At 49.6% G+C, this 26,374-nt stretch overlaps 12 protein-coding genes across 12 annotated transcripts; 5 read left to right on the forward strand and 7 right to left on the reverse strand.

The window, feature by feature from the left end:
• Positions 1-214: 214 nt before the first annotated feature.
• N7474_009507 (glutathione S-transferase family protein) lies at positions 215-1,087 on the reverse strand (the record flags this gene model as incomplete). Its single annotated transcript, XM_057200917.1, has 1 exon — positions 215-1,087. One exon carries the CDS (start codon positions 1,085-1,087, stop codon positions 215-217), a length of 873 nt encoding a protein of 290 aa, XP_057048904.1.
• Positions 1,088-1,422: 335 nt separating this feature from the next.
• Positions 1,423-2,839, reverse strand: N7474_009508 (monocarboxylate transporter; the record flags this gene model as incomplete). The annotated part of the gene is made up of 2 exons (XM_057200918.1): positions 1,423-2,645; positions 2,695-2,839. The coding sequence occupies 2 exons, from the start codon at positions 2,837-2,839 to the stop codon at positions 1,423-1,425; spliced, it is 1,368 nt and encodes a 455-aa protein (XP_057048905.1).
• Positions 2,840-3,670: 831 nt separating this feature from the next.
• N7474_009509 (NAD(P)/FAD-dependent oxidoreductase) lies at positions 3,671-5,094 on the forward strand (the record flags this gene model as incomplete). The annotated part of the gene is made up of 3 exons (XM_057200919.1): positions 3,671-4,481; positions 4,528-4,771; positions 4,830-5,094. The coding sequence occupies 3 exons, from the start codon at positions 3,671-3,673 to the stop codon at positions 5,092-5,094; spliced, it is 1,320 nt and encodes a 439-aa protein (XP_057048906.1).
• A 177-nt stretch (positions 5,095-5,271) lies between these two features.
• Positions 5,272-6,648, reverse strand: N7474_009510 (glycoside hydrolase family 43 protein; the record flags this gene model as incomplete). The annotated part of the gene is made up of 1 exon (XM_057200920.1): positions 5,272-6,648. One exon carries the CDS (start codon positions 6,646-6,648, stop codon positions 5,272-5,274), a length of 1,377 nt encoding a protein of 458 aa, XP_057048907.1.
• Positions 6,649-7,364: 716 nt separating this feature from the next.
• N7474_009511 (uncharacterized protein) lies at positions 7,365-8,786 on the forward strand (the record flags this gene model as incomplete). The annotated part of the gene is made up of 1 exon (XM_057200921.1): positions 7,365-8,786. The coding sequence occupies one exon, from the start codon at positions 7,365-7,367 to the stop codon at positions 8,784-8,786; it is 1,422 nt and encodes a 473-aa protein (XP_057048908.1).
• Positions 8,787-9,210: 424 nt separating this feature from the next.
• N7474_009512 (putative glycosyl hydrolase) lies at positions 9,211-11,193 on the reverse strand (the record flags this gene model as incomplete). The annotated part of the gene is made up of 1 exon (XM_057200922.1): positions 9,211-11,193. One exon carries the CDS (start codon positions 11,191-11,193, stop codon positions 9,211-9,213), a length of 1,983 nt encoding a protein of 660 aa, XP_057048909.1.
• A 1,211-nt stretch (positions 11,194-12,404) lies between these two features.
• N7474_009513 (uncharacterized protein) lies at positions 12,405-14,030 on the forward strand (the record flags this gene model as incomplete). Its single annotated transcript, XM_057200923.1, has 1 exon — positions 12,405-14,030. One exon carries the CDS (start codon positions 12,405-12,407, stop codon positions 14,028-14,030), a length of 1,626 nt encoding a protein of 541 aa, XP_057048910.1.
• Positions 14,031-14,498: 468 nt separating this feature from the next.
• N7474_009514 (glycoside hydrolase family 35 protein) lies at positions 14,499-17,671 on the reverse strand (the record flags this gene model as incomplete). Its single annotated transcript, XM_057200924.1, has 6 exons — positions 14,499-15,829; positions 15,897-16,569; positions 16,622-16,756; positions 17,006-17,024; positions 17,101-17,343; positions 17,418-17,671. 6 exons carry the CDS (start codon positions 17,669-17,671, stop codon positions 14,499-14,501), a joined length of 2,655 nt encoding a protein of 884 aa, XP_057048911.1.
• Positions 17,672-19,540: 1,869 nt separating this feature from the next.
• Positions 19,541-20,611, reverse strand: N7474_009515 (general substrate transporter; the record flags this gene model as incomplete). The annotated part of the gene is made up of 1 exon (XM_057200925.1): positions 19,541-20,611. One exon carries the CDS (start codon positions 20,609-20,611, stop codon positions 19,541-19,543), a length of 1,071 nt encoding a protein of 356 aa, XP_057048912.1.
• A 138-nt stretch (positions 20,612-20,749) lies between these two features.
• N7474_009516 (transporter) lies at positions 20,750-21,280 on the reverse strand (the record flags this gene model as incomplete). The annotated part of the gene is made up of 1 exon (XM_057200926.1): positions 20,750-21,280. The coding sequence occupies one exon, from the start codon at positions 21,278-21,280 to the stop codon at positions 20,750-20,752; it is 531 nt and encodes a 176-aa protein (XP_057048913.1).
• A 1,084-nt stretch (positions 21,281-22,364) lies between these two features.
• N7474_009517 (uncharacterized protein) lies at positions 22,365-23,261 on the forward strand (the record flags this gene model as incomplete). The annotated part of the gene is made up of 1 exon (XM_057200927.1): positions 22,365-23,261. One exon carries the CDS (start codon positions 22,365-22,367, stop codon positions 23,259-23,261), a length of 897 nt encoding a protein of 298 aa, XP_057048914.1.
• Positions 23,262-23,327: 66 nt separating this feature from the next.
• Positions 23,328-25,319, forward strand: N7474_009518 (uncharacterized protein; the record flags this gene model as incomplete). The annotated part of the gene is made up of 1 exon (XM_057200928.1): positions 23,328-25,319. The coding sequence occupies one exon, from the start codon at positions 23,328-23,330 to the stop codon at positions 25,317-25,319; it is 1,992 nt and encodes a 663-aa protein (XP_057048915.1).
• Between the last annotated feature and the right edge of the window lie 1,055 nt (positions 25,320-26,374).

Consider the following 26,374-nt stretch of genomic DNA (forward strand, 5'->3'; position numbering starts at 1 on the left):
TCTGACGGCAAGGTTCATTACAAAGTGGACTATTGCTCGCCTAGGCACATGCAGTACATAGGCAGATGACTGATCATAGTTGCTTTTTTCCCCCAATGACCACTCTGAGTTACATAACCTGTGCTTCATTGGAGCCTTTCTCATTCGTTAATTGTGCGATATATTCCAATGATATTGATGTTCTATAAAATCTCGTCCCATTAGAGTCTTATACTTAGGACGAGGCAGTCTGGGGAATCGGCCACTCCTTGTCCTCGCCCTGGCCCTCCAACCAGGGCAAGCAAGCATTGTACAACGCTTTGAATTCACCATTGCCTAGACTCAAGAACTTCTCAAAGAGCTCCTTATCGAAACGCTCGATAAAAGCGAGTTGGCAAGCATACAACAAATCCGCATATCCAGGCTTTTCGCCTTCGAAGAACGGTCCTTTCTTCCCCTCCGTTCCTTTTAGCATTTTAATCAGCGGCGCGGACTCGGTCTCGACCAACTTCCACATCTTGTCCAAACTCTCCTTGTCTGTCGGCCTCATCTCCGACAAGGGCTTCCCAAGGGCCGCAGACCGCGTCTCATGGAAGTATTTCTGTCCCCGTGGGTCCAGATGGTCCGCCACGCGCGGGATGATTAATGGCCGGAACCCGGGCTCCAGAAGACTCGCGATCTTGCCCACGGCGATGACCAGTGCGTAGCTGGCGTAGCCAGATGGAAATAGCGGCGGGGACGGGAATACCTTGTCGAGGTGTATGGCGATCGGAAGCGAATCCATCATGGCTCCGTTGGGGTTCGAGGTCACTGAGGACTTGTGAATGATTGCTGGCAGGGTGTATGGTCTTCCCTGTTCATTAGGCGGCAAGCCCAAGCCGGTGACGAGGGGCTCGATATCCGGGTATGAGATCCAGCTCTGGGTGTAGGGTACGCCCTTGAAGTTGAGCACTGCTCGAATCTTTAAAGTATTATGGGACCATGATTTAGAGGCGCCTGGGATGAATTGCATTAGTCTGGATGTTCGGTGGTTCGATTGCGGGGCAGCTTGCAGACCTGGTTGATCGGAGAAGATGTCGAAGAACTGAACGGGTTCATAGTCGGCCATACTGTAGATTTTTGGTCTTCTTGAAAGATATGAAAGAAGAGAGTTGTCAATTAACACTACAAAGTTTGTAATCTATCGCTGGCTTTCGATGGGAGTGGGGCTAGGCCGCCCGTTGCATTTGTGGTATACGGTGGGAAGACCGAAGACCCGAGTCATGGGCGCGACTTGTCCTAGCGAATAGAACCCACCAAAGAATAGCGAAAACTCACCGGGAGATTAAAGAGATTAGCTTCCTCTCAGTCATTTACTAAATTATGTAATGTTCTAGGCAGTTCTTATAGTTATAGATGAAGTCGTTTCCATAGTGCGTGAAGTACCGAACGCATTAGCTCGCCTTACCCTCTCGATAGTAATGGAAAGAGTCTCCTCGGATTCCATCTCCATAGCACGACCCAGCCTCCAAGGAGCGAAGAAAGACCCGTAAAGAGAATAAGGGGTCCGTAAGAGGTCCCATAAGCAAAGCGCTGACTGGCCAATATAGTTCCAGCCTTTAGTAGTCCTGCACCAGCAATCCCGCCACTTGCATATCCAATCCCTCTGACACCATTTAGCAGACCGTAGAGCATACCAGGATCAACGGCCTCGTTCCTCTCAGCAGACTCGCGCTCCATCTGTGTGAGCATCCCTCCCCAGGTAGCGCTATAGCCACTGGAGAAGAACCCGAACGTCATGGAGAAAACAATGAGGAGGCCAATGGCGCCCTGCGTGGTCAATCCCCAGAAGAAGAAAGTGGCAAGGGCAGAGCAAATAGGTGGAATTGCAGCTACAGTCTGTACTGAGAGAGTTATTCGCTTATTGTCGCTCAGCCATCCAAAGAAGGAGGACGCAACGATGCCGGGCGCATTGAAAAGAGCCAGCATCAGAGTGCCTGAGGTCTGAGACAACAAGGCAATGTCTCGGGCATAGGTGCTCAAATAGGTTTGCGGAATACCATAGCCAGAGCTTTGGAAGATAATGGCGATGCTGTAGAAGTAGATCGATCGGTGTCTGAGGAAATTCCAGGGAATCTTGCGTGCTCGAGTTCGGTGGATCGAGACTTTCGAAGGGTGGGTTGGTATCAAGAAGATAGCAAAGATACTTAACCCACCCACAATCGCGGTCCAGGCTTTCAGAGTGGTCCGATAGCCGTAGGCATCGATCAAAGATCGAAGCATGAATGGGCAGCTGGTCCCAACGATGTTCTTGCAAGACAGAACGATCCCATATGCTAAAGCACGGTTGCTGGTAGTATACCACTCGCCGAGAGAGAGTGTGGTTGGGCTATAGACGAGGGCACAGCCCAACGCAGATGTGATGCCCTGAGTTGCGAGCAAGTGCCAGACAGTGGTGCTGTAAGAGGAAAGAAAAAAACTGACGCATGCGATCACTGTGCCGCAAAGAGCAGCAAGTTGGCGTCGATGAGCCCATCGTCTTGTGAATAGCGCGAAGAGGAAGGGCATGGATAGGTACATGACACCATTAGCGGTCGTACCGATTACACCCGTAATGTTGCGGTCTCCTTCAAAAGTCCAGTTGTCAAAGTAATATTCCTGGAAGACACCGTAGCTCATCGCAAAGCCTACATGTGAGTAAGTAGCGTGGCCATCCAGACGCGTGGCGGAACGTACCCCATATTGGTAGCTGGAGAATCCCAGAGCCGATGAGAACACAGAGTTTTGTCCATTTGGATTCCCTCTGCCTCGAATCGGTCTGCTCCGCATCCATTTGTTCGACGTCCGGAGCATTTAAATAAAATTCTTCCGTGTCTCTCATTGCGACTGGCACCTGGAGTGGCCAGAATATGTTTAGAGAAATGCGAAATAAGAAGGTCGGAATTATGGTAGTTATCAGCGCGTCATCGCTAAGCGGCCTACGGCATGAACCCCGAACCCGCAAGTTGATCGTCGATAACATTTTATTCCCCACATTTCCTAGTTTAGACATTTCAATCATGTTCTCAATCCCTTGGTTTCTATCAGATAGATCTTTCATGATAGAGTCGTCGGTAGAGTCGTTGGAAATCCTCCCATTTAGCTCCTTCTCCGTACAGTATAAGAAGAATCGACTGAGCATGATACTTTGTCCTCTTGAGGCCAATATCACATAAATGGATGAACAACTTCAGACCGTGGATTGGCGAAATGCTGGGGTAGAGTGAGTATTTGCCGCATACTAAATTCCCCATTTTGAAGAGCATATGGTTGTAGTGTGTATCTAAATCGCATTGCGGAAACGGGCCATAGAGATTCTCTTCGGCGAATGTCGAGGTCAACTTCTTTTCGAGAAACCAGGCGCCCACTTTGTGCTCTTCATCTTCGCGACAGCCACGTAAGCAGTTGCGCCCCAGCTCCTGTTTAAAGCATTTTTGGACCACGTGAGCTACTTCTAAATATGGAAGCTTCTCCTCTGGACTAAACTGCCTAATCTATACTCCCACGTGATCGGTTCGGCCGGGCTCCGACCGACAGCGGGACGGGACTGAAGTCGTCGTTCCGATTAACAAATAGCCGTCAATTCGCTCCAAGCAAACTCGAAATGCACATTTATCGTTGAGCCGCTGCCGGGACTCATTTGCTGCTGCAAATTGTTGGCGTCACTTTCAACATGGCCCTAGGAAACAACCCCTCGTACCTCATTATCGGCGCGGGTGTCTTTGGTGTGTCAACTGCCTATCACCTCATCCAAAAGTACCCCAATGCGTCGGTGACCCTGGTGGACCGAGATGCATACGATGCCGAGTCTCGTGTGGCTGCATCATGGGATTGGAACAAGGTGGTTCGCGCCGACTACGACGACAAGGTCTACTGTAGACTGGCTCTGGAGGCTCAGGACATTTTCAAATCGGATCCCCTCTGGCAGCCTTATTTCACCCAGACTGGTGTCTACTGGACTTGCCGCAGCAACTACGCACAAAACGTCATTACCAATCACAAGGAGCTCGGCCGCAATGACGATATCATTGCCCTGCCTGTCGCTGAGGCCCGAAAGCTTTACAGCGGACTTTTTGACAATGCTGACTATACTGGCGTTAAGGAGGTTCTGGTGAACAGGGCCAGTGGCTGGGCCGCTGCTGGAGATGCTCTTCGAGCAGTCACGAAAAAGTGCTTGGAATTGGGCGTTGAGTATGTGACGGCTGATGTCGCCAGTCTCGAGTTCGATGGTCGCGGTTCTTGCACCGGTGCCAAGACGAGATCTGGAGAGACCTTGTCGGCTACGCATGTTATCATCGCTGCTGGCGCTTTCACGCCCACATTACTAGAGTGGAGCGCTGCGAAGAGCGGCAACGCCGGACTTCGAGCTGGAGAGCGAATTCTGGCTGCCGGTATTACGACGGGAATGGCACAGCTCAATGAGGAGCAGCACAAGAAGTTTAAGAACATGCCCGTTGGATTCCAGGGCTACACACCTGACGAAGGTAACTCTTTTGGTATGATTGCACGACTGCGGCTAACTGTCGACAGGCAAGCCCTTCATTGGTAGCCTTCCACCTACCAAGGACGGAGAGCTCAAGTGGTGGGGATCCAAGATTTTCACAAACACTCGAGAGGTGTTGCCTGGCCGTCACATCTCTTCTCCTCCGCCTTCGCGCGACTACAACCAGTGGAAGGTTCCCGGACCTCTCAAGCAGGACATTGTCGAGTCCAGAAATCTGTGGTACGGGCCCGAGAGTGCGAGTTGGGAGATGACGAAACACCGAATTTGCTGGTGAGTACACCGTCAATAGTAATAACATGGCAAATAAGATATAACTAACATTCCAAAGGGACGCTTTTACCACCACTTCTGATTTTATCATTTCTCCTCACTCGGCCTCGAAGGGTCTCTACATCGCCACTTGCGGTTCGTTCCACGGCTTCAAGTTCTTCCCTGTGCTTGGAAAGTACATCACACAAATGCTTGAGGGCGAGTTAGCGCCCGAATTGGTGGAGAAGTGGGCTTGGGATAGACAGCGACCCGATTCCTCCCAGAACGTCGAGTACCCGAACTCTGAGATGAGGCATCTCTTGGGGCCTACCGCTAAGCTGTAGCGGAAATTGGAAGTGCTTCTAAAGCCAGGCTGGTGTGGTCAATGCATTGGGGTAGATACTTGAACGGATTGACTCGACTCGAATCGACGCCGTGAAAGGGATAGTAGATACAAGGTTTCAAGCACAGGTCACTTCCTTTTATTAGAGCGGTAACAATATAACACCCGAGGCTACTTTTCACTTTGAAAACAACCAGTAGTCGACGTTGAACAGAAAGCCGGGCTCGCCTCTAAACACCAAATAGAGGTTTTTCACACCGGTCGCCCCACTGACGGAGGTAGACATAGTCTTCCAGCTCTGCCATCCTCCAGTATCTGGAACAGTCAAAGAGCCAACAACCGTACCAGTGACGCTGCCAAGCCTAAGCTCAATCCTACCCCCCTGCGTGTCGGACGCAACCGATGCAGTCCATTTGGATGCTCCTGAACCAAAATCAACACCCTCAACCATAAGCCAGTAACCGTCCTCGATAGCGTAGATATTCTGTGTACCCTGGCTACAAGGCTGTGTGTTGACACCATACGAGTCTGCCATTGTCTCAGCCTCGACCCGTTGGTAAGGGTCCAATGTGCCGATCTGAGGCGCTCCTGTATATGTCATTTTGATCGTTGGAAACAAGTTATTCGACTTGTATGTGAACTGCTCCACGCAGACAGAGCGATCGTACTGACCGCCACCAGCTACTCCTTGATTGTGATAGAAGAAGTACGAGTTGCCTTTGTAGTCGATAACACCAGCATGGTTACCAAGGCATCCGCCTTGCTCAGCCATAATAGCACCTTGATACTGCCACGGTCCTGTAGGGCCGTTCGAAGTCGAGTATCGGATATCTTCCGGACAGCAATCAGCTGCGTACATCAGGTAGTAGAGTCCGTTGCGCTTGTAGAACCAAGGGCCTTCTTCGAAGGTTGTTGGCTTTTCAGGATTGTACAGGAAATTCGGCCGAGCACCAAAGCCTTGAGTGGTCAATGAGACATTCTGGACGCCTCCAGAATAGCTGATCATGTCCTCGTTCAGCTTGACGTAGTAGAGGGTAGGATTACCCGTATAGAGATAAGCTTGACCATCGTCGTCGATGTACACGGTAGGATCAATGTTTCCAGTCGAGGTCGCGACTAGTGGCTTGCCGAGTGGATCCTTGTAAGGGCCTTCGATGTTGTCACTCACGGCAACGCCGACTGCCATGTTGCCGTTCTTTTGTCCAGCGGCTACGTAGATGTAGAACTTTCCATCCCTCTCAATCGCCTGCGGAGCCCAAGCATTGTAGGAGGCCCAGGAAAATTCGGCCAGCGCAAGCGGGCTTCCCAGATCGACATAGTTGACCATGTCAGTCGTACTATAGAGGCGCCAATCGGTCATATTGAAACCTGTTTGCGCTCCTGGCTCATCGTGGTCGGTAAATATATAGACAGTGTTGTTCCAGACCATAGGGGCAGGGTCAGCGGTGAAACGCGTTTGGATGATGGGATTGACTGCCACGACGAAGCTGGGCGTTTGCAAAATAGCGCTTGCAAAGCACAGGACGGCCTTGCCGAGACTCGACAAGTGTGGCATGATGCTGGCAGGTAGGTTTACTCGTGCTTGGATATAATGATAGACGCGCTGGCACCCTTTTATACATTGTTACATCGACACGAGACGTTCCCGGCTCGAGTATGAAGTGGGCGCACATTTTGCCACAAACATCATTCATGTCAGCGGATGGGAGCGGGTGTTTTGGACCTTGCATATGTGTAATGGGTAAAACGGCCCTTGTAACACAGATCATGCTTGTACGGAACAGAGGGTGAAGATTAGTGGAGTTTAGCTTTCCGTATTCCACGGTGCCATCGGTACCCCACATGTACCCCACAGAGGGCAGCTTCTTTATGTTTACTACCGTAACAAGGTGATCAGGGAACTAGCATCTAATTAAAAGGGAAATGTTCCAGACCAATGTTGATTTCAATTAAGCCACTCTCGGAGGGAAAGGATTTAGCCTGATTGTCAATGCATAAAGGGGATTTGTGATGATATCCGGGAATATTTCTTTGAGTCAATTTGTAAATTACGGTGTCCAAACCCTTAACTCCGCCGGAACAAGAAAATCAAGCTTTTAACTACTCTTACACATCAATAAGGAATCGCGAACTACGGGAAATTACTAGAATTGGGATAGCTTGATTGTTCCTTGGTGACTACGGAAAGCTACACGCCAAAAATACTTAAATCAAAGGCTGAATGCCAAAGAAATGGACGCAGAACGTGTTTTTAGTTGCGCACCAACCAAAATGTGGTCTTCCCTAAGTCAGTGTCTTCTTGCATCCCTTGTTGCTTCGTCCACAGTGTGGGCTATCTCCGTGGAACGAGACGATAATGGCGGCGCTACCTATGTCAATCTTGCCGCCCGGAAAGGACCTTCCCATCACCTCGCCTCTGGTTTTATCTACGGTATCCCTGACGCTTTCGGCCAAATACCATCGCATTTTTATGAGAATATAGGATTTCAGTATGGTCGAGCTGGTGGTGCTCAGGAAGGAGCACCAAATCGAGGTTGGATATGGGGTCTTTCAGACTACCAAGGTCGGCTCAATTCAACCTTGACTGATTACAGGACCTGCCGAGAATTCGATGCAGGTTTTATTCTGCTTCCGCATGATGTCTGGGGCACTGACCAAGCAAATTCATCTACTGTTTGGCCTGGTGACAATGGTGATTGGTCAAATTATGATACATTCGTTACAACTCTGATGACCGACCTCGCCGCCAACAATGCCCTTGATGGCTTGGTCTGGGATATCTGGAATGAACCGGATGGATCATGGTTTTGGGCGAGAAGCATGCAGCAATGGATCGACCTTTACGTTCGCACTCACAAAATAATACGCGCCAATCGCCAGTTTGATCGTGTGAAAATATCGGGACCAACTCTGGCGGCGGCTCCATATAATACTAGCATCTGGTGGACTAGTTGGATGGAGCAAATTAAGGGAAATAATACCATTCCTGACCAAATTGCTTATCATCTTGAAGCTGGGCCTGGAACATCGGCATATGACCTCACCAATACCTACCCGTCCGTGCTTGCAATGCTTCGATCTTATGGGATTCCAGAACGGCCTCAAATAATCAACGAATATGCAGTTTTCCAAGAGCAAGTCCCATCCGGAGCGGCATTTTGGATCTCAAGGCTGGAACGATATGAAACGTACGGACTTCGGGGGAACTGGCAAAGTGGCAATACCTTACATGATCTTATGGCAAACCTTCTCACCAAAGCCGACCCTTTCGACTACACTGCGACAGATTACATGCCTGGACCAGAATATCCAGTATATGAGTACTATTATCGAAACATGACTGGCGCCCGTTTAAACACTACCGGCAGTGCCAATCTGCAATTCGATATTTATGCTACAATGGATGAAGTCATCCGCATACTTGCCGGAAGTCAGACAGCAACAGGAAATTGGAGCATTAATGTGGAAAACCTGAGCAGCATTGGGTTGGCCACTGAAGGATCCGTCTCTATTAAATCGTTTGCATTTAATGGGGATGGTCATTATGTTGCAACATACGGCCCAGTTGATCTTGGAGTCTCCGAACATGCCTACTCGGATGATACTTTGATCATTCCAATAAATCAGAGCACAAACTATACGGCCTACGCATTCGAGTTCAGGAGTGGACATTCCAAGACACCTGGCTGGTGAGCAATAGAAGTGATCGTCGTGTAACTAGTTCCCTAGGTAATCATCACTGAGACGGCTCATTGAGTTTTGATACACCCTTCAGTAAATATTGTCTTACAGTTGGCCAAAAATCACACACTATTGATGTAAGGCAAATCAGTCGGCTGTTATTGTATTCTTCTAACAGCATATTGATAGCACGTTTAGGACGGCCTTAATCGAGTTTGAGTGTTTGCTCAATTAAAATACAGAGCTTCATGATAGGAATAACTTCGGTATGAGAATATATTAACTAGAAATCAATCTATTCGAAGACTATGCATGTAATTCCTCAAGTTTAGTTTCAAGAGTATTACATTGCGATGCTTTATGGCCGATGTCCAATTGGAGCTCGCGCTGAGGTTACTCATAATATAAACAAATCTCAAGTTAAAAGTCATCCCAATCACTTGCGGATAAACACTGGCATCGACTCGATTGGACAGTCAACCTCAACTGTACAGCCGCCGTTGTAGGTCGTCTTATCTTCGAGGCTCTCCCACTGGGCATGCTTCGGCAGATAGACTTTTCGGATTTTCTGTCCAGGGTGCAATACCGGCGCACAGAGATACTTGCACCCATACATGTATTCATCTTCCGTCTTCCAGCATTCAGGATCATCTGGAAATTCATAGAACAGGGTCCGCATGACAGGGGAACCATCCTGGTGTGCCTCTTGCATCAAGGACCGGGTATAATCCCTCAGCTCCTCTCGCAGCGTCATGTACTTTTTACAGATGTCATACACTTCTGGACCGTAGGACCACACCTCGTTAGGGGCGCCCGAACAGCAAGTCGCGCCACCGGTAGTTCCCTGTTGTGGCTGGCGTGGCTCACGGTCGCCATGTAAACGCATGACAGGGCAAAAGGCACCCCACTGGAACCAACGCACAAAAAGCTCTCTGAAGTCGTGATCATTTGGGTCACCACCATGGAAGCCCCCAATATCTGTAGTCCACCAAGGGATTCCTGCAAGACCCATATTCAGGCCCGCTGCAAGTTGATTTCGCAGGGACTCCCATGAGGAAGCAATGTCTCCAGACCACACGAGAGCGCCGAATCGCTGCGAACCCGCCCACGCACAGCGCACCAGATTAACGGGGTTTTGCTGGCCCTCAGTCGTCTGTCCTTCGTAGAAAGCTTGCGAGTAGTTGACTGGATAGATATTCCCAATGCGTAGGTTAGGGCCGAGGTAGTAGCGGTAGTTGTCAAAGTCATAGGCCGTGTATTCCGGTTCCGCTTCATCCAGCCAAAACGTTCTGATGCCATGTGAGAAGTAGTTTCTTTTGGCCTTTTGCCAAACATAGTTGCGTGCTTCCGGGTTTGTCACATCCCAATGAATAGTCTCACCCTCGACGTCCATTGCGGTGCGGATCCCACGCTCCGTCCGAATAAGATAGCCACATTCAAGCATCTCAGCATAATTTTCTGATCGCTTGTCCACAGTCGGCCAGATGGACACCATAAGTTCGATCTGCATCGATTTCAGCTCGCGGACCATCGCACTCGGGTCAGGCCAGTAGGTAGGATCGAATTTCCATTCCCCCTGGAGCGGCCAGTGGAAAAAATCAATAACGATCAGATCAAGAGGCAAATTTCGTCGTCTGTATTCGCGCGCGACGCTGAGTAGTTCGTCCTGCGTTTGGTAACGCAATTTACATTGCCAAAACCCCAGCCCATAGTCCGGCATCATCGGCACAGTTCCTGTCACCGATGCATATGTCTGGACAATCGCCTTCGGAGTTTCTCCTGCTACAATCCAATAGTCAAGTGAGGCAGTTGAATACGCTTCAAAGCTCATGATATTTTTCCCAAACACAGCACGACCAATGGCCGGGTTATTCCAGAGAATCCCGTATCCGAGGGAAGAAACAGCGAATGGGACGCTGGCCTGGGAATTCCGATGGGCCAACTCGAGATCCAAGCCTTTCAAGTCCAGGAAAGGCTGCTGATACTGGCCCATCCCGTAGATCCTCTCTTGGGGATCGACCGACTCGAGACGGAGTGTGAGATGGTAATCGCCCCCCGAGATGGGCTTGAATTCGCGAGCCTCTATTTCAATGGCGCTGCATTTTGCGTCTTGCAGATCGCGGCGGTTCCGCATGTATTCCTCCAAGAGGATCTTTCCGCTGTCGGTCTGGTAGATGATAAGCTTGCCCAACTTGCTGACGACAGCTCGCACTCTGCCGCTCGTGATACTGCCGGCGGATTCCGTTATCTCAATTACCGGTTTTGGTATATCCGGTTTCACTGTTAAGGCCCAGTCCTCCGGTGGCATGCGGTTTTGCTTGGTCGCCCGCACACGAAAGGCATCGCGCCCCCATGGCTCAATCCAAAGAATTTCGGCATCATAGCGAAAGATGAGACGCTCGCCATCTGAATACAGCATGTTTGAGGTTTAAATTGCAGGGTTTGTAACTGAATGGTCCAATCGATGGTGCCTGGGGCCTGTGATAATTGTTGATCCAGATTCAGGATGAGAGTAATGAGAATTCAACTCTTAGTATGAAATCTCAGTGTAGGGCGACTCTGCTTTAAACCAAAGCACAGAAACTCCTTGAATCCGTCCTGCCTGAATAAGGAAAAGAGCTGTGGACTATACCATTAATAATCGGAGGCTTGTGACACCGAAAAACCTGTGCTTTACGGTAGCCGGGCAAATCTCCGGCGGGATGAATTTATTGGAGATCTCTTGATGCGTAGATCAGTTATAAATGAATCAGTGCTGATGTTCTCCACGGGAGAACCTCAGGAGTAAATTCACTATGAGGTGTGTGAGTCGGGTAAATGAGGTAATCTGGAAGGTTACACTGTTAAGCTGACTCGTTCCGGGAAGGTATACGGAGTATGCATGTATTCCATCGGATAAAAGCCCATCCAACCTACAACATTGTTGATAATTGCCCGCGGGTTGAAAATAGCCTAAAGACATCGAAGGCATATGCGGGCATTTACGAGGCCTGGCTAGCTAGATAATCCCCGCACTACTGAATAATACGCACATACAAGGTGGTAATCCCGCATCAGACGTCAACTAGGGATAGCTATCAGCTAGGTAGAATTCGATAGCGCTGATCAGCTAACCTAGCATGGTATACTTCCGGTGATAAAGTGGGGCCACTGAAGCGGGCGCCGGCATCCCGCCGGGAGCGTAGTTTCGGGGTATGCCAACCTTTTGAGCTGCCGGCTCCGCAGAAGTCAACCTTGCATAGGACCCTCCCTACCCCAGATTTACATTGTGGGGTAAATGCTAACACTGAGTTAATCGCCCCTTCAGCACCATGACGCGATGGCGACCAAGTTCTCTGATGCTGGCGGGAACGAGCGGACCAAAGGCAGCCACATCTTCGTCTCATATGTTCCGTCGGTGCAGTAAGGTCCATCGAGCTCGAAAATAGGTCTGGAAAGGGCTCGAGAATGAGCACCGAATTGCTCACTGAATCTTGGATCTATCCTCCCCCACCGGAGATACCACAGTGGTATACAAGCTTCGCTCCGGCCACTTCATATGGCGACCCATGCTGAGACTGCTATTGAAAGGTCCTTCCTGGATACCTAGACTCACGACCAATTTTTCCACTCCTCAGAAACTCGGCAGGAATGGACAATGACAAAGAATCCCTCGACAACCGGCATGTCGAGCTCGCGGAGGCCGCACAGAGATGTATCAACACCAAGAGCATCGTTCACGATGGCCGCGCCGCAACCGCTCTGGAGCACTCCATGACCCTCCGCGAGGCGGTGCGTGTCTACTGGAAGGCTATATTTTGGTCGGCCCTTTTGTCGACCTCCATCATCATGGAGGGATATGACATAGTCCTTGTCACCTCGCTCTACGCGCAACCTGCCTTTGCGCGCAAGTATGGCACATATCACCCTGGTACTGGATACCAGCTTGCCGGTGCATGGCAGTCCGCGCTCGGGTTGGCTCCCATGATCGGTGCTATCTTCGGCGCGTTTGGAAATGGCTGGCTTACGCATCAATTTGGGTACCGTCGTGTGCTCCTTGCCTCTCTAGTCTCTATCACCGCATTCATCTTCCTTTTGTTCTTTGCTGTCAATCCCGGAATGCTTTTGGCCGGTTTAGTACTCTGCGGTGTACCATGGGGGATCTTCGCGACTATGGCGCCCGCGTACGCGTCGGAAGTCTGCCCTTTACCTCTTCGTGGATATTTGGCTGCCTACGTGAACCTTTGTTGGGCACTCGGCCAGCTCATTGCCGCGGGTGTCTTGGAAGGGCTGGTGAGTCGGATGGATGAATGGGCGTATCGCATCCCATTCGCCGTGCAATGGGTCTGGCCAATTCCATTACTGGTGCTGCTGTGGTTCGCCCCGGAGTCGCCCTGGTGGTTCGTCAGAAATGGTCAGCTGGAGGAGGCCAAGAGATCTCTTGGGAGACTAGCATCCCGCTCGGCCGACATTGACATGAACCAAGTTATTGCCATGATGGTACATACTAATAACTTGGAGATGGAGGCTGAGAGCGGCACAAGCTACTTGGACTGTTTCCGCAAGACTGACTTATATCGAACGGAGATTGTCTGCCTAGCATTTGCCGTCCAGGTCTGGTCCGGCTCCTCGCTTGGTGGTACCCCGGTATACTTTTTCGAACAGGCCGGACTGTCGTCAGAGAACGCATTCAAGTTCTCTTGTGGTGGTCTAGGACTCGCTTCGCTCGGCACAATCGCGTCGTGGTTCCTACTCAGTGCCTTTGGTCGACGAACGCTCTATGTGTGGGGTCTTGCCATCTGCACTGCCTGTATGCTTATTGTTGGTGTTGTTGCCGCAGCTGCGGGCCAAGGAACGACCAGTAGCTACACACAGGCTGGTTTTGTTCTGGCTTGGTTGCTCACTTACTACCTTACAGTTGGGCCAGTCTGTTATGCAATTATCTCGGAAACGTCGGCAACCCGCTTGCGCAGCAAGAGCATTTGCCTATCCCGAAATGCCTATTACATTTCGCAAATTATTGGCAACGTCATCGAGCCGTACATGGTGAACCCCACCGAAGCCAACTGGCACGGAAAGGCTGGCCTCTTCTGGGCCGGTACCTGCCTTGTCTCCTTTGTCTGGGCGTTCTTCCGACTTCCCGAGACCAAGGGCCGAACTTTCGAAGAGCTCGACGTTCTTTTTACTAAGAAAATTCCAGCGCGAGAATTTAGCCGAGCCAGCATCGACGCCTATGCTACAGAGCCAGAATCTCAAATCAAACTAGGAGGAAAGTAGTCTAAGCCTGACTAGACTTTTGTGGTGGGAACGCTCTGTTGGATTGTTTGGATTCGAGACTGTGTACGTGTCCGGAGCGTCAAATATGCACCTAATCTCGGTCAATTTTCTGTTTGTTCTGGACACAACTGTCTGCTCAAACAATAGGCAACAACAAGACCTTTATTTCCTCTCTCTTAGTTTACCGATACTCCCAATTGCCCTACTGATGCGCAGCATCTCCCTCCATACGAGTCCTTCTTGTCAAATCTAGCACATACGACAGCTCAAAACCAAGTGCACATCACGAATGAATAAATCTCTAATTAGAAGGAGTCTGAGAGTTACCAACAATTTAAGGGCTTAACTACCAATTATCTACTAGTAAAAAATGGGAAATAGGCAGTGAGAGTCCCATTCTTAACAACACTTGTTACTCAATGATCACGCGAGCGACAACACCGAGAAGCCACAAGAACAAAAATACCATCAGTAAGCCCCTGGCCTTAGAGAATATGCGGGTTGTGGCGCTGGTTCAACGTCGATTGTCGTGATCACTGGTGTCTCATACACCAAAGAAAGGTCCGGCAGGCTCGCACCATTCAATTCTTGAGCCCAAAGCGTGAGAGCAATCCAGTTCTTCCCCTTGTAATTTAGGATCCCCTGAGGCACTGGGAACGACACCTGTGGACCAATGTTGTTGACATATTTTCCATAGTTGTAGCCGTTCACAAACAGTTGTGTTCGGTAAGCGCTTGATGTCGTGTTTTTAAACACAAAAGACATAGGCACATCCCAGCCTGAGGGAATATCCAAGTCAAAATTTGCCGTGTAGAAGCCAATCCCTGCTTTCTTGATCCCATCAAATGGGCTAGATGAGATCCAGTTTCGATTGGGAGGCTCTGGTTGGTGCCATCCCTGACGTTCAGCGTACATGGCCCCTTCGTTCAGCGGCCCCCGAACGAGATCTGCATACTGCTCGCCCCCAAGATTGCCCGTAATCTTCCAGGAAACTGCGTCTTTTGTGCGCCCTCCCAGGTCATAGTTCGTAATACCGCGAGGTAATTTCATTCCATCGTTCATGAGCCAGTCCTCGTCGAGACCGGTATTGTCCACCACGACAGTGAAAACATAGACTTGGCCAGCCGTGAGCTTTGGCAAGGAATATGATGAGTTGAAGCTGGGCGCATAGTTTGGAAAGCTAATATTTCCGGTAAATGAGCCCAAGTAGATACTGTTCAGCCACACTGAACTACCGAAGGCGTCACCGCCCTGTGTGGACAAGGCAAGCTTCCGTTCCATCCCAGTGGCTGTAAAGTAACCGCGATAGATGACTGAACCCGCAGAAAACCCATAGTCAGTCGAATACAAAGACATGGGCGTTAAGAGGGGTTGGACGGTATTATTCGTTGTGGTATGGTTCGCGACCACCCACCGCGAGTCATCGTATGAAGACTGGATCTCAGGAAGCGAGTCGATGTACTTCCATTCCAAACTCCGCAACGATGGGATATCTAGATCTGGGGCTTTATATATGACTTGGGTAGACCAGAATCCGTTGTTACCGATGGAATGCGTAACGGCCTCATCGTTGATAAAAAGCGACCTCACTTGTCGCGGGACCCCGATAACCTCGAGTGTTGTAGAGCGGTTAAAGTCGGCAAATATATGAAGCTCACTCCCCTGCAGAGACGCGGTTCGGACCACGTATCCCCCCGCAACGATGATGGAATTCTCAATAGTGGCTCTGTTGGCATACTTAACGGAAGTAGCACCTGTGGAGAGCTGAGGCACCCAGTAGGAGTACGCGGTAACTCGGTCTAACAGAAGAGTCAAACAATCATTCGAGTGTAACTAGATTGGAAGAAAATGGCGGCAATAGTGTACCAAGAAGAATCACCAGGAGATTGCCGATTTGCACCAAGTAACGAGTGCGGGAAACGTGCATCCCTAGCACAAGAGCGCCATTTATGTACTGCGATTTTATGTCAGACTCGTGTCCCTCGAGCACCGCAGCACGTGCTCTCTTTGACGTGCTTATTGCGAACTCGTGGTACTCGCCGACTGATCCATATAACACGAGCACAGTCTTGCCACCGAACTTCTTCCACGTGAATATATCAGCAGTCGTATAGACCAGGTTTATCTCACCAACACTATAATCTGTCACTATCATTTTGGAGTCTCGACCAATCAGTGACAAGGTCCCATCTAGTTGTGGGATCGTCAAGTTGCCGGTGCTCGTGGAAAGTTGCCAGCAGTATGTGGTCGTGCTCAATGATGAATAGTTAGACTGCCTGATAACATAATAGGCTGAAGTATTGTAAGAGAGCCTAGTCACGGCGACGTCCTTGGTGTCTGTGTATATTCCCATCGTGTAGTTGCTGTCAGGTACGCTCTCAAGGTAACTGGGAGAAACCTTTAAGAAATTCGCCATCAACTTTGTCTCGCCATACTTGTCGCGGGTCACATTGCGAGTTTCTGAAATAGCCGCAGCGTAATCGTACGAAGTGTAACTGCCCGGAAATCCTAAGTTGCCCCAGTTGGTGCCTCCAAAAGTCTCCGGGATGTCAGCATCCGATATTCTACAGCCGTACAGCAAACAAACATACCATATAAAGATTCATCAGCGCCGTTTTGAAGCTGAAGTTGTTTTTGTACATGATTCTCGCGAATGCACTGTCAGTCAATTCGACATTGTTGAATATACCAGGCCCACCCCAGCTATCAAGCCAGCCACCTTGAAACTAGAATTCCATTAATGAAAATTCCATAGGTCTGTCGGTTATGTTTTCGGGGATATAATGAACAAAAGGAAAAAGAATGAGTTAAGAGACAAAAATTACCTCCATTATAGCCAATGGTGTCGAATTGCTGATATTCTGGTGGGTTTCCACTATGGAAATCGGCAAGCTATTAGGTGGCCAGTAGATAGGATTTGTCTTGTCTGAGCTCAGTCTGGAAATCTTCGACGTGGAGTGGCTATGAGAACTTACATCGAAATTGATTCCCATTCTAGGACACGGCCATGGATTTTCAGTTTCTCATTGTATCCTCAAGGACGTAGTGTAGCTCTCGGATGGATACTCACGGATAAAAATCAAAGCCGTACACATCAACTTCACCCACTCCACTGCCGGGGGCGAAGTTGCCAGCGGGACCCCCATCATTGTTGACCATGGGGAGGACAATCGAATTGTTTCTTGCAATATCAATGACATATTGCATGTAGGCCTTACTCCCGCCATATTCATTCTCTGGTACATAGAGAACCACAGGTCCTCCTTCAGTAATCTGCGCTTTGGCTATGTCCGTGGCGACGTGGGAGAGATAGCTGGCGGGAGAAGTCAAGCAATGGTTAGATGAAGATATTGCGTGAAAGTAATGAAAGGATGAGTGTATTCATACTTCGTGATGGACTCGAGATATGATGGGTCATCCTCGCGAAGCTTGCCCGGTATTCGTGCCACCCATCCTGGAAATCCACCCCCGGAAACTTCCGCATTGATAAAAGGCCCCGGTCGAGCAGTCAAGTAAATTCCAGCTTGCATAGCGGCATCGAAGAACGGCTGAAGGGCGAAAATCCCGTCTGCCCTATATTGGCCCGGCGTCCCCTCAACCAATGCCCAGTCAACATAGAAGGAGACAAAATCCAAGCCCATTGCTTTGATCTTCTGGAAAATATCCAAGTACAAAGAATGCACTGGAAGTCTGTTCATCAAAGAAAATCAATATGAGGATATTATATATCGCTAAACTTCAACTGATGCGCCCCTTAAAGATCAATGGAATACATACCGAAAGGGATGAAATTCTCCACTAAAAATCATGATTCTTTCTCCATTGATAAAAAAAGAACGGTCGTCCCAGCTCACCTATTTGCAGCAATGTCTCAGCAACATATCACCTGAGACTAGAAGGCTAGAAAAACGGACTATGTTTTGCAGCAGTTTGTCTTCGGTTACCTCTGGCCCTTCATGGGCTCTGGGATTTGCTGAAGTGCTCAAAGCACCAACCCCCTGTAAAATGAGTGATAGTACCGTGCAAAACTGTTGATGCCTCATCGTATTTCTAATTGTTGAGAACCGGAAATTGTGATTTAGAATCAGTTTAAGGGGAAGGAATTATGTTTTGTATATGCTCAACGTCTTTCTAGGAGAGTCGTAAACAAAACGGGTGCTGCAGGATTTGGGAAATGTGCAAGTCATCAGCTATATCTATTTAATAACTTATTTGCTATGGCCTGGTAATTCTCCAAGGTCTTCCTAGTGGATACCGCAATAAGTCTGTGATGCTACTGTCTAGATACAATAAAGCTTGGTGATTTACCCGTAGCCTGGTAATGACAGTAAAATATCCGATTCGGCTAAGGATGAAGGTTTGGTATTCCTAAGTCTGTTTGCGTTATATGCAGTCATCTAGCTAGTGAGTACGTATGGTGACTCGGGTTCACCACTTCGCCACCGCTCCTCTCACTTTCCGAGGAGGAGCTGGATTTGTTTTGATTGCGCCCGGCGGGGGATGTGCGGATCGTTGAGTTTGCATATTTTTCCTCTACATAATAGGAAGGAACTACAATGTGCATTAAAATTGACTGGCCAAGCATAGACTCCCTACCCACACTCTCAGGTCCGTGTTGTTCCTCATAAGCCAGCACCCCCAGGTTTTCGGCCAAAACTTTTCAGGGTGATCAGGTTACTGTGGTCGGCCTAGCTGCATGTAAATTATTTGTTTGCTCTCTATATGTGATCTAAAAGCAACTGTATGTCGGAACTACTCATTGCGAAGGGAGCGGCCACAATATAGCCAAATCGGAAAGAAATCGGGCTAGAGGGCTTCAACAGCCTTGAATATATATGTGTGTTTTTTCTATATAGATTTCTGTTCTTCGGCTTTCTGTGTCCGTTCTGCATCAAACTTTAGAATCCTAAAATAATGAACTGCGAGGAAGTACCCGCCGCACACGCGGGCAGAGACCTCATCAACGATCAACAGACAACGGACACTAATGTCCTACTCATTAAAGAACCGTCTACTACTCCGTACCCTTCCTAAGTACTACAGGAAAAGAATCACGAAAGAATGGGATGAATAAGCTCTACTATCGAGCAATCAATGATTTTACCCACCCACCCCGCGGGAAATTTATGGGTCACCGTGCAACGCATTACGACGAGTTGATTATACTACTTATCATGGGTGGCCTACGCGACGAAGATGAGATGATCAGCTAGACCTGCTGTACTCCAAATTAACTTCAAATTGAAGCACACAAAAAGAAAAGAAACACGTGTCCTTGCAACACCCGTCCGTTCACAGTACTCCTCCCTCCCAACGAGCTACACTGGTAAAACCCAGACGTGGTGATGTAGCAACAGCTTGCCGAAATTCAAGCTGCATCTGACAACATTATCTGACCTTGAAGGGACTCTGTAGCCCACTGTTTTGAAACTGACGCGGGTCAGCTATAGAGCGACAATCAGTGGCAGAGAATCCTGACCGAGTCACTTTCTGGTACGATATTAAACCACCTAAGCTTCCAGAGCCACCCGGTCCTTGATTTCCAAGTCCTCCGCGTAAGGATTGACACGGTAGCTCTTGAACTTCCGCGTGGGTACATTCGCCGCAAACATAATGTCCAGTTCTTCGAATGTGCGCCCTTTGGTCTCGGTGAGCCGGAAGATCCCCCACACCAATACGCAGAACGCAAACGAGAACCAGAAAAACCCCGTCTTGCCTCTCCAGTCCCATGCCGTCGGGTTCATCATGTATGGTTCGATTACGTTGGCCACAACAATAGCAACGTAGTAGGTATTTCGCGCCAGGCAGATTGTTTTGGAGCGAAGGCGCGTCGAGGAAACTTCCGGAGGTATGGCCCAGCCCATTGGGCCCACAGTAATAGAGAACGTGAACAACCAAATAATACAGAGTACCGACTGGGCCCATTCCACGCCGTTATTCCGCTCTCCGAGAGTCAAGAATCCGATTGTGATCAAGTAGATGCACAGCAGCCCCATTCCCCAGAGATACATGGTACGGCGTCCCGTGATCTTCATGAAGAACCAAGACAGGATGGTACCCACAAACGCGATGGCAGTCCCGCCCAGGCCGAGTTTATATGCGTCGCTAGAACTCATACCGGCTTGTTCGAAGAAATACGTACCCGAGTATGCAAACTGACTGCCCGCTAAGACCTGGCCTGCAAAAGTGATGCAGGCTATCTCTGTTCGACGACGATTGGTGCCTTTAAAGCAGTCCGAATACGAGCTTCCTTCCTCTATTTTCTGCTCTATCTCATCCGTGTGGATCATCATAGCCACAATTTGGTGGGATGAAGCTTTCTCTGCGCCGGCAGTGAGGCGCCGAACGGTCTTTTCCGCCTCTGCATAGCGTCCCTTACGGACCAGCCACCAAGGAGACTCCGGCATGAGGAATGAGAAGAAAAACAGCGGGACGGGCCAGACCCATTGGATCGCGTACGGTATCCGGTACGACCACTGATTGCCACGACTGAGAAGGCCTTGCAGCACTCCAGCCCCAATGAATTGGCCTATTGCAAAACACATGTTCGTATACGCTGTAAGGTATGAGCGGAGAACCATTGGGCAGAGTTCGGAAGAGTATGCGGGGCCGATGGTGGCGAAGATTCCCCATGGGATTCCGAGCAGGAGGTCAGCGATGGCTCAAGATGCTTTGAGAAGCTGAAAGCTTTGGGAAAAGTACAAAAGGTAAAGAGGGACTTACCCGCAGAGGACTTGACCGACTACTTGAAGTTCGATAGTTGTTCCGAAGAACGACACGAAGACAAATGCCGTCATCAGTAACAGAGAACCCGCAAAGACCTTCTTGAAACCGAAGTATTTGACAAGGTATCCATTAATGAACGAGCCGATGATACAGCCCGCGTTGCCGCCACCCCCCAAGGCAGACTGCCACTTCCCTGCTACCTGCCATCCGCTCCCGTGATGGTACTCCCCGAATTGCCGACGGAATTCTGGATAGCCATAGAAGTTACCAATAAGGATCGTGTCATATCCTTCCATGATAATGGACATAGATATGATCAGCGACCATGCGACGGCCCATCGATAGGACAGCAGCGCTTGTCTGACAGACATTTTATGCTCATTTTCGTTGGCAACTCGAGCGTCCTCGACAGAGTGCTCCCATCCGCCTGACTTTTCCGGCAAGTCAGGAGCTTCGACATCGCAGTTACCATCTTCCACATGCGCCTGCGTCGGCGTGTCTGAGTGCACGTGCTTGTCGTCCATGACGGCTGGCTGGGGAAAAAAATGAGATAGAGTCTATCACACCGCACCAGATATTCAATCAGAAGACTTTTTCCCTGTGGCCGTCAGAACGCAAGTATATAAAAAGACAAAGATTTGGTATAGATAGCCCCGCACAGATGCGGAAGTATACGTAGAGAATCCTGACTTTATGAAATACAACAAAATGATCTGCTGGGTGAGAAACGATTATTAGGGGCTATTTGTACAATGATTGAAGTTCCGGACACACCGTAATTGGGACGGGCCCTCTGTTAGTCCACATGATCCCATAAGCCACCAAGAGAACAGTGTACCAACCTTAAAACGGGGTCGTCGACTCCTGTGTTTTTGCTGGTTGGCGGGCTGGATCATAATCGTTTAGTTTGAATTTTGGGTGTCATTCTAGGAGCCTGTGGGGCTATCTTGACCTTAGCCTGAAACGCAAATCCGGGGGAACTGGGGCAAGCTCCGGTGGAGCACACACTAGCTGTACTGTATGGGCAATTTCCCGCGGGTGATGAGGCTGTACAAGCCTTCCAGCGGGGCACGGTACATCGATACAGAGAGGAGCATGTTGATGCAAACGCGACCAGGATCGGATAAATTCTTGAAAATGTCCCGAATAGGATCTCCTCGGAAATTTGTTGAATTACATCACGTATGTCTTATTGTCACCATCGAACTTCGGCCATTCTGATACAGAATTACTAACGTGGAAATGATCGGCCATGTGATGGTGTATGTACAGAACCTCGATGAGGGGAATTTAGTGAAACCAGATTCCTGTAAACTCTGTAGTTTGTGCTAATACTCTTAGGCCACTTGTCTTCTCATAGGTAGTTGACAACTAGTGACCGGAAATTCCCTTAGCTGCCTGCCGACGGACTATTTCCAATACCTTTTTTTAGCCGTCCAGCATGAATGGCAAAGGCGGGGGAATAACGTGCTGAGTGATCAACTCAGGTTAGCAAATTTCAAGGAGACTGCTAATGATACGGTAGGAGAAAAATATTGTATATATATTTGTGGAACAGAAAATCACCTTGATATTTGACACCATCATCCTCTGGGAGACAGTAGAAAGATGTATTTCCGCACCCTTACCTTGCTAGGGTGCGTTCCAATTGCTCTTGGACACAATTTCTATGTTTCACCTGATGGCTGTGAGGGAAATTGTTCTTCTGGAACGACATGGAGCCTTCAAGGCGCCAAGGAGGCCGTCCGTCAGTCAATTGCCCGAGGCATGACCGAAGATATAACTGTCCATATTGCCGACGGTATATACTATCTTGACGAGCCACTCAGGTTCACAAGCGCAGATTCTGGTCAAAATGGGCATACAGTATTGTGGCAGGCAACTGGTTCCAATGCGATGATTTCAGGCGGCCACCAAATCACTGCATGGACTCGCAACTCCACGAATTCCATTTGGGAGGCCACGGTGCCCATAGGCACGAAGTCCCGCAATCTCTATGTGAACGGATGGGCAGCCAATTATGCCCGGCATGAACTCAATCGCACCTATTTCACGGCGACCAATACCAGCTTCATGTGGAATAGTTCCGAGTACGATTGGCTCATGACTACACCAGGCATCGCACATGCCGAGCTACGCCAGATCGGCTCTTTTACCGACCGATATGCCCCAATTGCAGCAGTTGGTGAGCGGGAGCTCATCATGAGCCAGTGGTCCTGGCACAACCAAGTCGAAGGTTACGATGATTTTGTCGATCCTTACGCCGACTTCGGCTTGTTTGTCCAGAATGCATTGCCTCTCCTGGATGAAGGAGGAGAGTTCTATCTGGACTCGGACAGAGGAAAGGTTTACTATATGCCTCTGGATGGAGAGGACATGTCCACTGCCGAGACGTTTCTAGGCCTCCTAGAGGCTATCGTGGTTATCGGGGGAAGCCTTGATGATCCGGCACATGACATTTCCATGCAGGGCCTTAACTTCGTACGTGTTATCCCTAGTTCCTGAATGCTCCCACCATTGCACGCACTTGGAAATGTGGCTGACCCCATTATCAAGGCACATACTACCTGGATGAGGCCGTCGATTTACGGCTATGTGGATCAACAAACCGGTGGGTATATTGGTGCAAATGTCACCTATCCAGCATTTGAAGCAGCCCGCGAGCACTGGTACCTCATGCCTGGAGCCATCCAGATCAACGCGGCTCATAACATCCACTTCCGAGGCGGAACATACACGCAGCTGGGCGCCGGTGGCTTTGGAATCGGGACTGACGATAATGCGTGCATCACCGGCGTCGGCCTCGGGGCGAAAAATATCTCTGTCCGCGAGGGCTACTTTACACAGGTCATGGGCAATTCGATCACAGCAGGTGGCATCCAAATCCCAGCACACCACCCAAACGACAGCCGCATGATCAATTCCGGAATTCACATCGAGGAGAATATCTTCTACAACATTTCATCCCTGTTTAGTTCAACTGTACCAATCTTCTTCTCCTACGTGCAAGACTCGTCCATCATGAATAATGATATCTCGCACGCACCGTACTCGGGCATCTGTCATGGGTACGGCTGGGGAATGAACGACGCGGGCGGCAGCCAAACATACATTGACCGTGGTACTTACCAGTATCAGCCTCTTTTCCACACCCCAACGACGGCAGAAAACAATCTAATCAAGGGCAACCTGATCAACGATTATGGCTGGTCCCACACAGATCTCGGGGGTCTCTACACGCTGTCCAAGAGCCCTTCGACACAGCTTGTCGAGAATTGCGTCTACGACAGCCAGTGGTACGGCCTGTACACCGACGAAGGCTCGAACTCATTGATCATACAAGACAACACGTTTCTGAGCTTGGGGAACTTGGGCAGCACATGGGGATGGTATAATCCGAATCAGGGAATCCCAATCCAGCCGGGCATGCATACCGCGAACAATACCTTAATCGGAAACACGGGCGTATGGGCCCCAGGGCGCGATTTCACCAACGCCCCCGACGGTACAGGTGTTTTGAACAACACTTTCCTCCGCAACTTCGTCATCCATGAGCTGGCAGATATGACTGCGGCTAGTAAGCGAGTTGCCTATCGAGCAGGCATCCCACCAGCCAAGCGCAACCAGCGTCCGGTCTCGAATACGCCGTCCTTCGAAGATGTGCACGCCGCGCTCCACTTTCCCACGGACAAGAAAGGGACTTTCCGAGTTAGCCTGCAAAACTTTGACGACGGTGAACTTACCGGAGTGTCGTTCCAAGCCACTGCTTCGCATAGTGCCGTGCTCAAGCCTATCCATGTGCCTGCTACGGTACCTGGAGACAGCGAGTCCACGGCCAGCTGGCACCTGTCGATTCAAGGATGCCAGGCACCGCAAGTCTCAGTCCAGGTTACCTACACAAATGCACGGACGCAAATAACGAAGAGCATCTTGCTTAATGGGACGATGCCCGGCTTACTTCCGCTGGACGCCAAGTGGACTCCTTCTTCCACCTGGCCTGCCAGCTATGGCCAGCTGTGTGACACAGTTGGCATCCGTTCAGGCGGCCGCAATGTCAACGGCACCTACGACGACTGGGCCGTCCTTGCGCACGAGGCTGTGATCGGGTCCAATGGGTCAGTGACCGCGCGGGTCGTCTCGCTCGACCGGACGGACCCCTGGAGTAAGGCCGGCGTAGTCGTCCGCGACAGTTTCCAAACCAAGAGCCCATCTGACGACGCGAGCCACGTCAACTCAACGGGATATGCGGCCTTGATGGTTACACCGGACCACGGATTAATGATGCTATGGTCACCGTCCGACTTCGACTCGCCGGGCGATGGCTTTCTCAGCAGCAACATGACCGTTTCGGAAGTTACTACGCCGATCTATCTTCGGCTGAACATATCCACGACACATGCAACGGGATTCTACTCTGCGGATGGTCATTCCTGGACAAAGGTCGGAGACTCGGTCATTCTCCCACGCCACACGGCAGGGTCTAAGGCAGGATTGATTGTCAATTCCCATACGGGCTATCGCGATGGGACCGCTCTTTTTGATTCTGTGGCTATTGATTCATAATTACGTTTGATGGACATTGGTTGCCTCGGCTGATAGCTTTAGTTCCTACAGTACGTGGAATAATTTACACTGTTTGCCGAGAAGGGGCGCCAAATTGAGTAGACGAGGAGCCGACTAGTTCTGGAGTCTCGGATGGACACTAAGATGTGTAAAGTGGTGAGAACACGATGGGAATGGATCACAAAACAGGGTCAAAGCTTCGAAAGGCAAAGAAATGCTCTAGGATTCGGGGCCAAAATGACTAAAGAGGTATTAGATCGTCGCATCGTCGCTCTAGTCTTTACTTGTACTCGCCCCCAAGTCGGACCCAACAGAAGTAGTAGAAGGGGCGGTTTTAGATCGGTCACTAGTCACAGTGAAGGCACAGGACTATATATATATTTTTGCTTTGCGGCAGTGCATCCCTTATTCTTTAACATTAAAGCAAATACAAGGCATATATTATTTTTGCTACTCGCTAGCTATTGTAGGGTTATGTATGCTCTTAGTACATTAGAAGTAGAGAGCTCTCCTAAGAAACCTCGAGCCAAACCTCTGCCACTGACTAATCGTCAAAGATATCACCGGACCAAGAGGTACGTGTCTGAGACAAGTAGAGAGCCACCCAAGGCACATCCGGACCAAAGGACCATCGCCAACGGATGCGTTTCACAATGGTCCACGAACCCAGCCATCTAGACCCGAACGGCGCGCACCGCATTGCCGGATCTCAGGCTAGGTAGGACAGAAACGTTGCACAAGTCAACCATGCATACATGCATGCACTACCCAGGCCAAGGTGCATTACCTGGACCAGGCCGCAGTGGTGCTGAACGTAAACACAAGACTCAAGCCAACAAAATGTTGTGAAGTGTGTAGATATGTATGTATTTCTCTTCAGATGCCATATGTCCGAGGTATCATAGTCATAAAACCCAAATCCAATCCGAACCATCCCAACCAGAACCAGTCCATATTCCATGCGGTGCGAGAATAGAAAGTCTATGGACAAACATGCTTTGTGCAAATAAAATGAAACGAAAAGAAACCCGAGACCACCAATGAACCAGCAACCC

Source organism: Penicillium riverlandense (assembly GCF_028828495.1).
Source record: "Penicillium riverlandense strain IBT 135883 chromosome Unknown utg000008l_segment0_segment0, whole genome shotgun sequence".
NCBI classification, from domain to species: domain Eukaryota; kingdom Fungi; phylum Ascomycota; class Eurotiomycetes; order Eurotiales; family Aspergillaceae; genus Penicillium; species Penicillium riverlandense.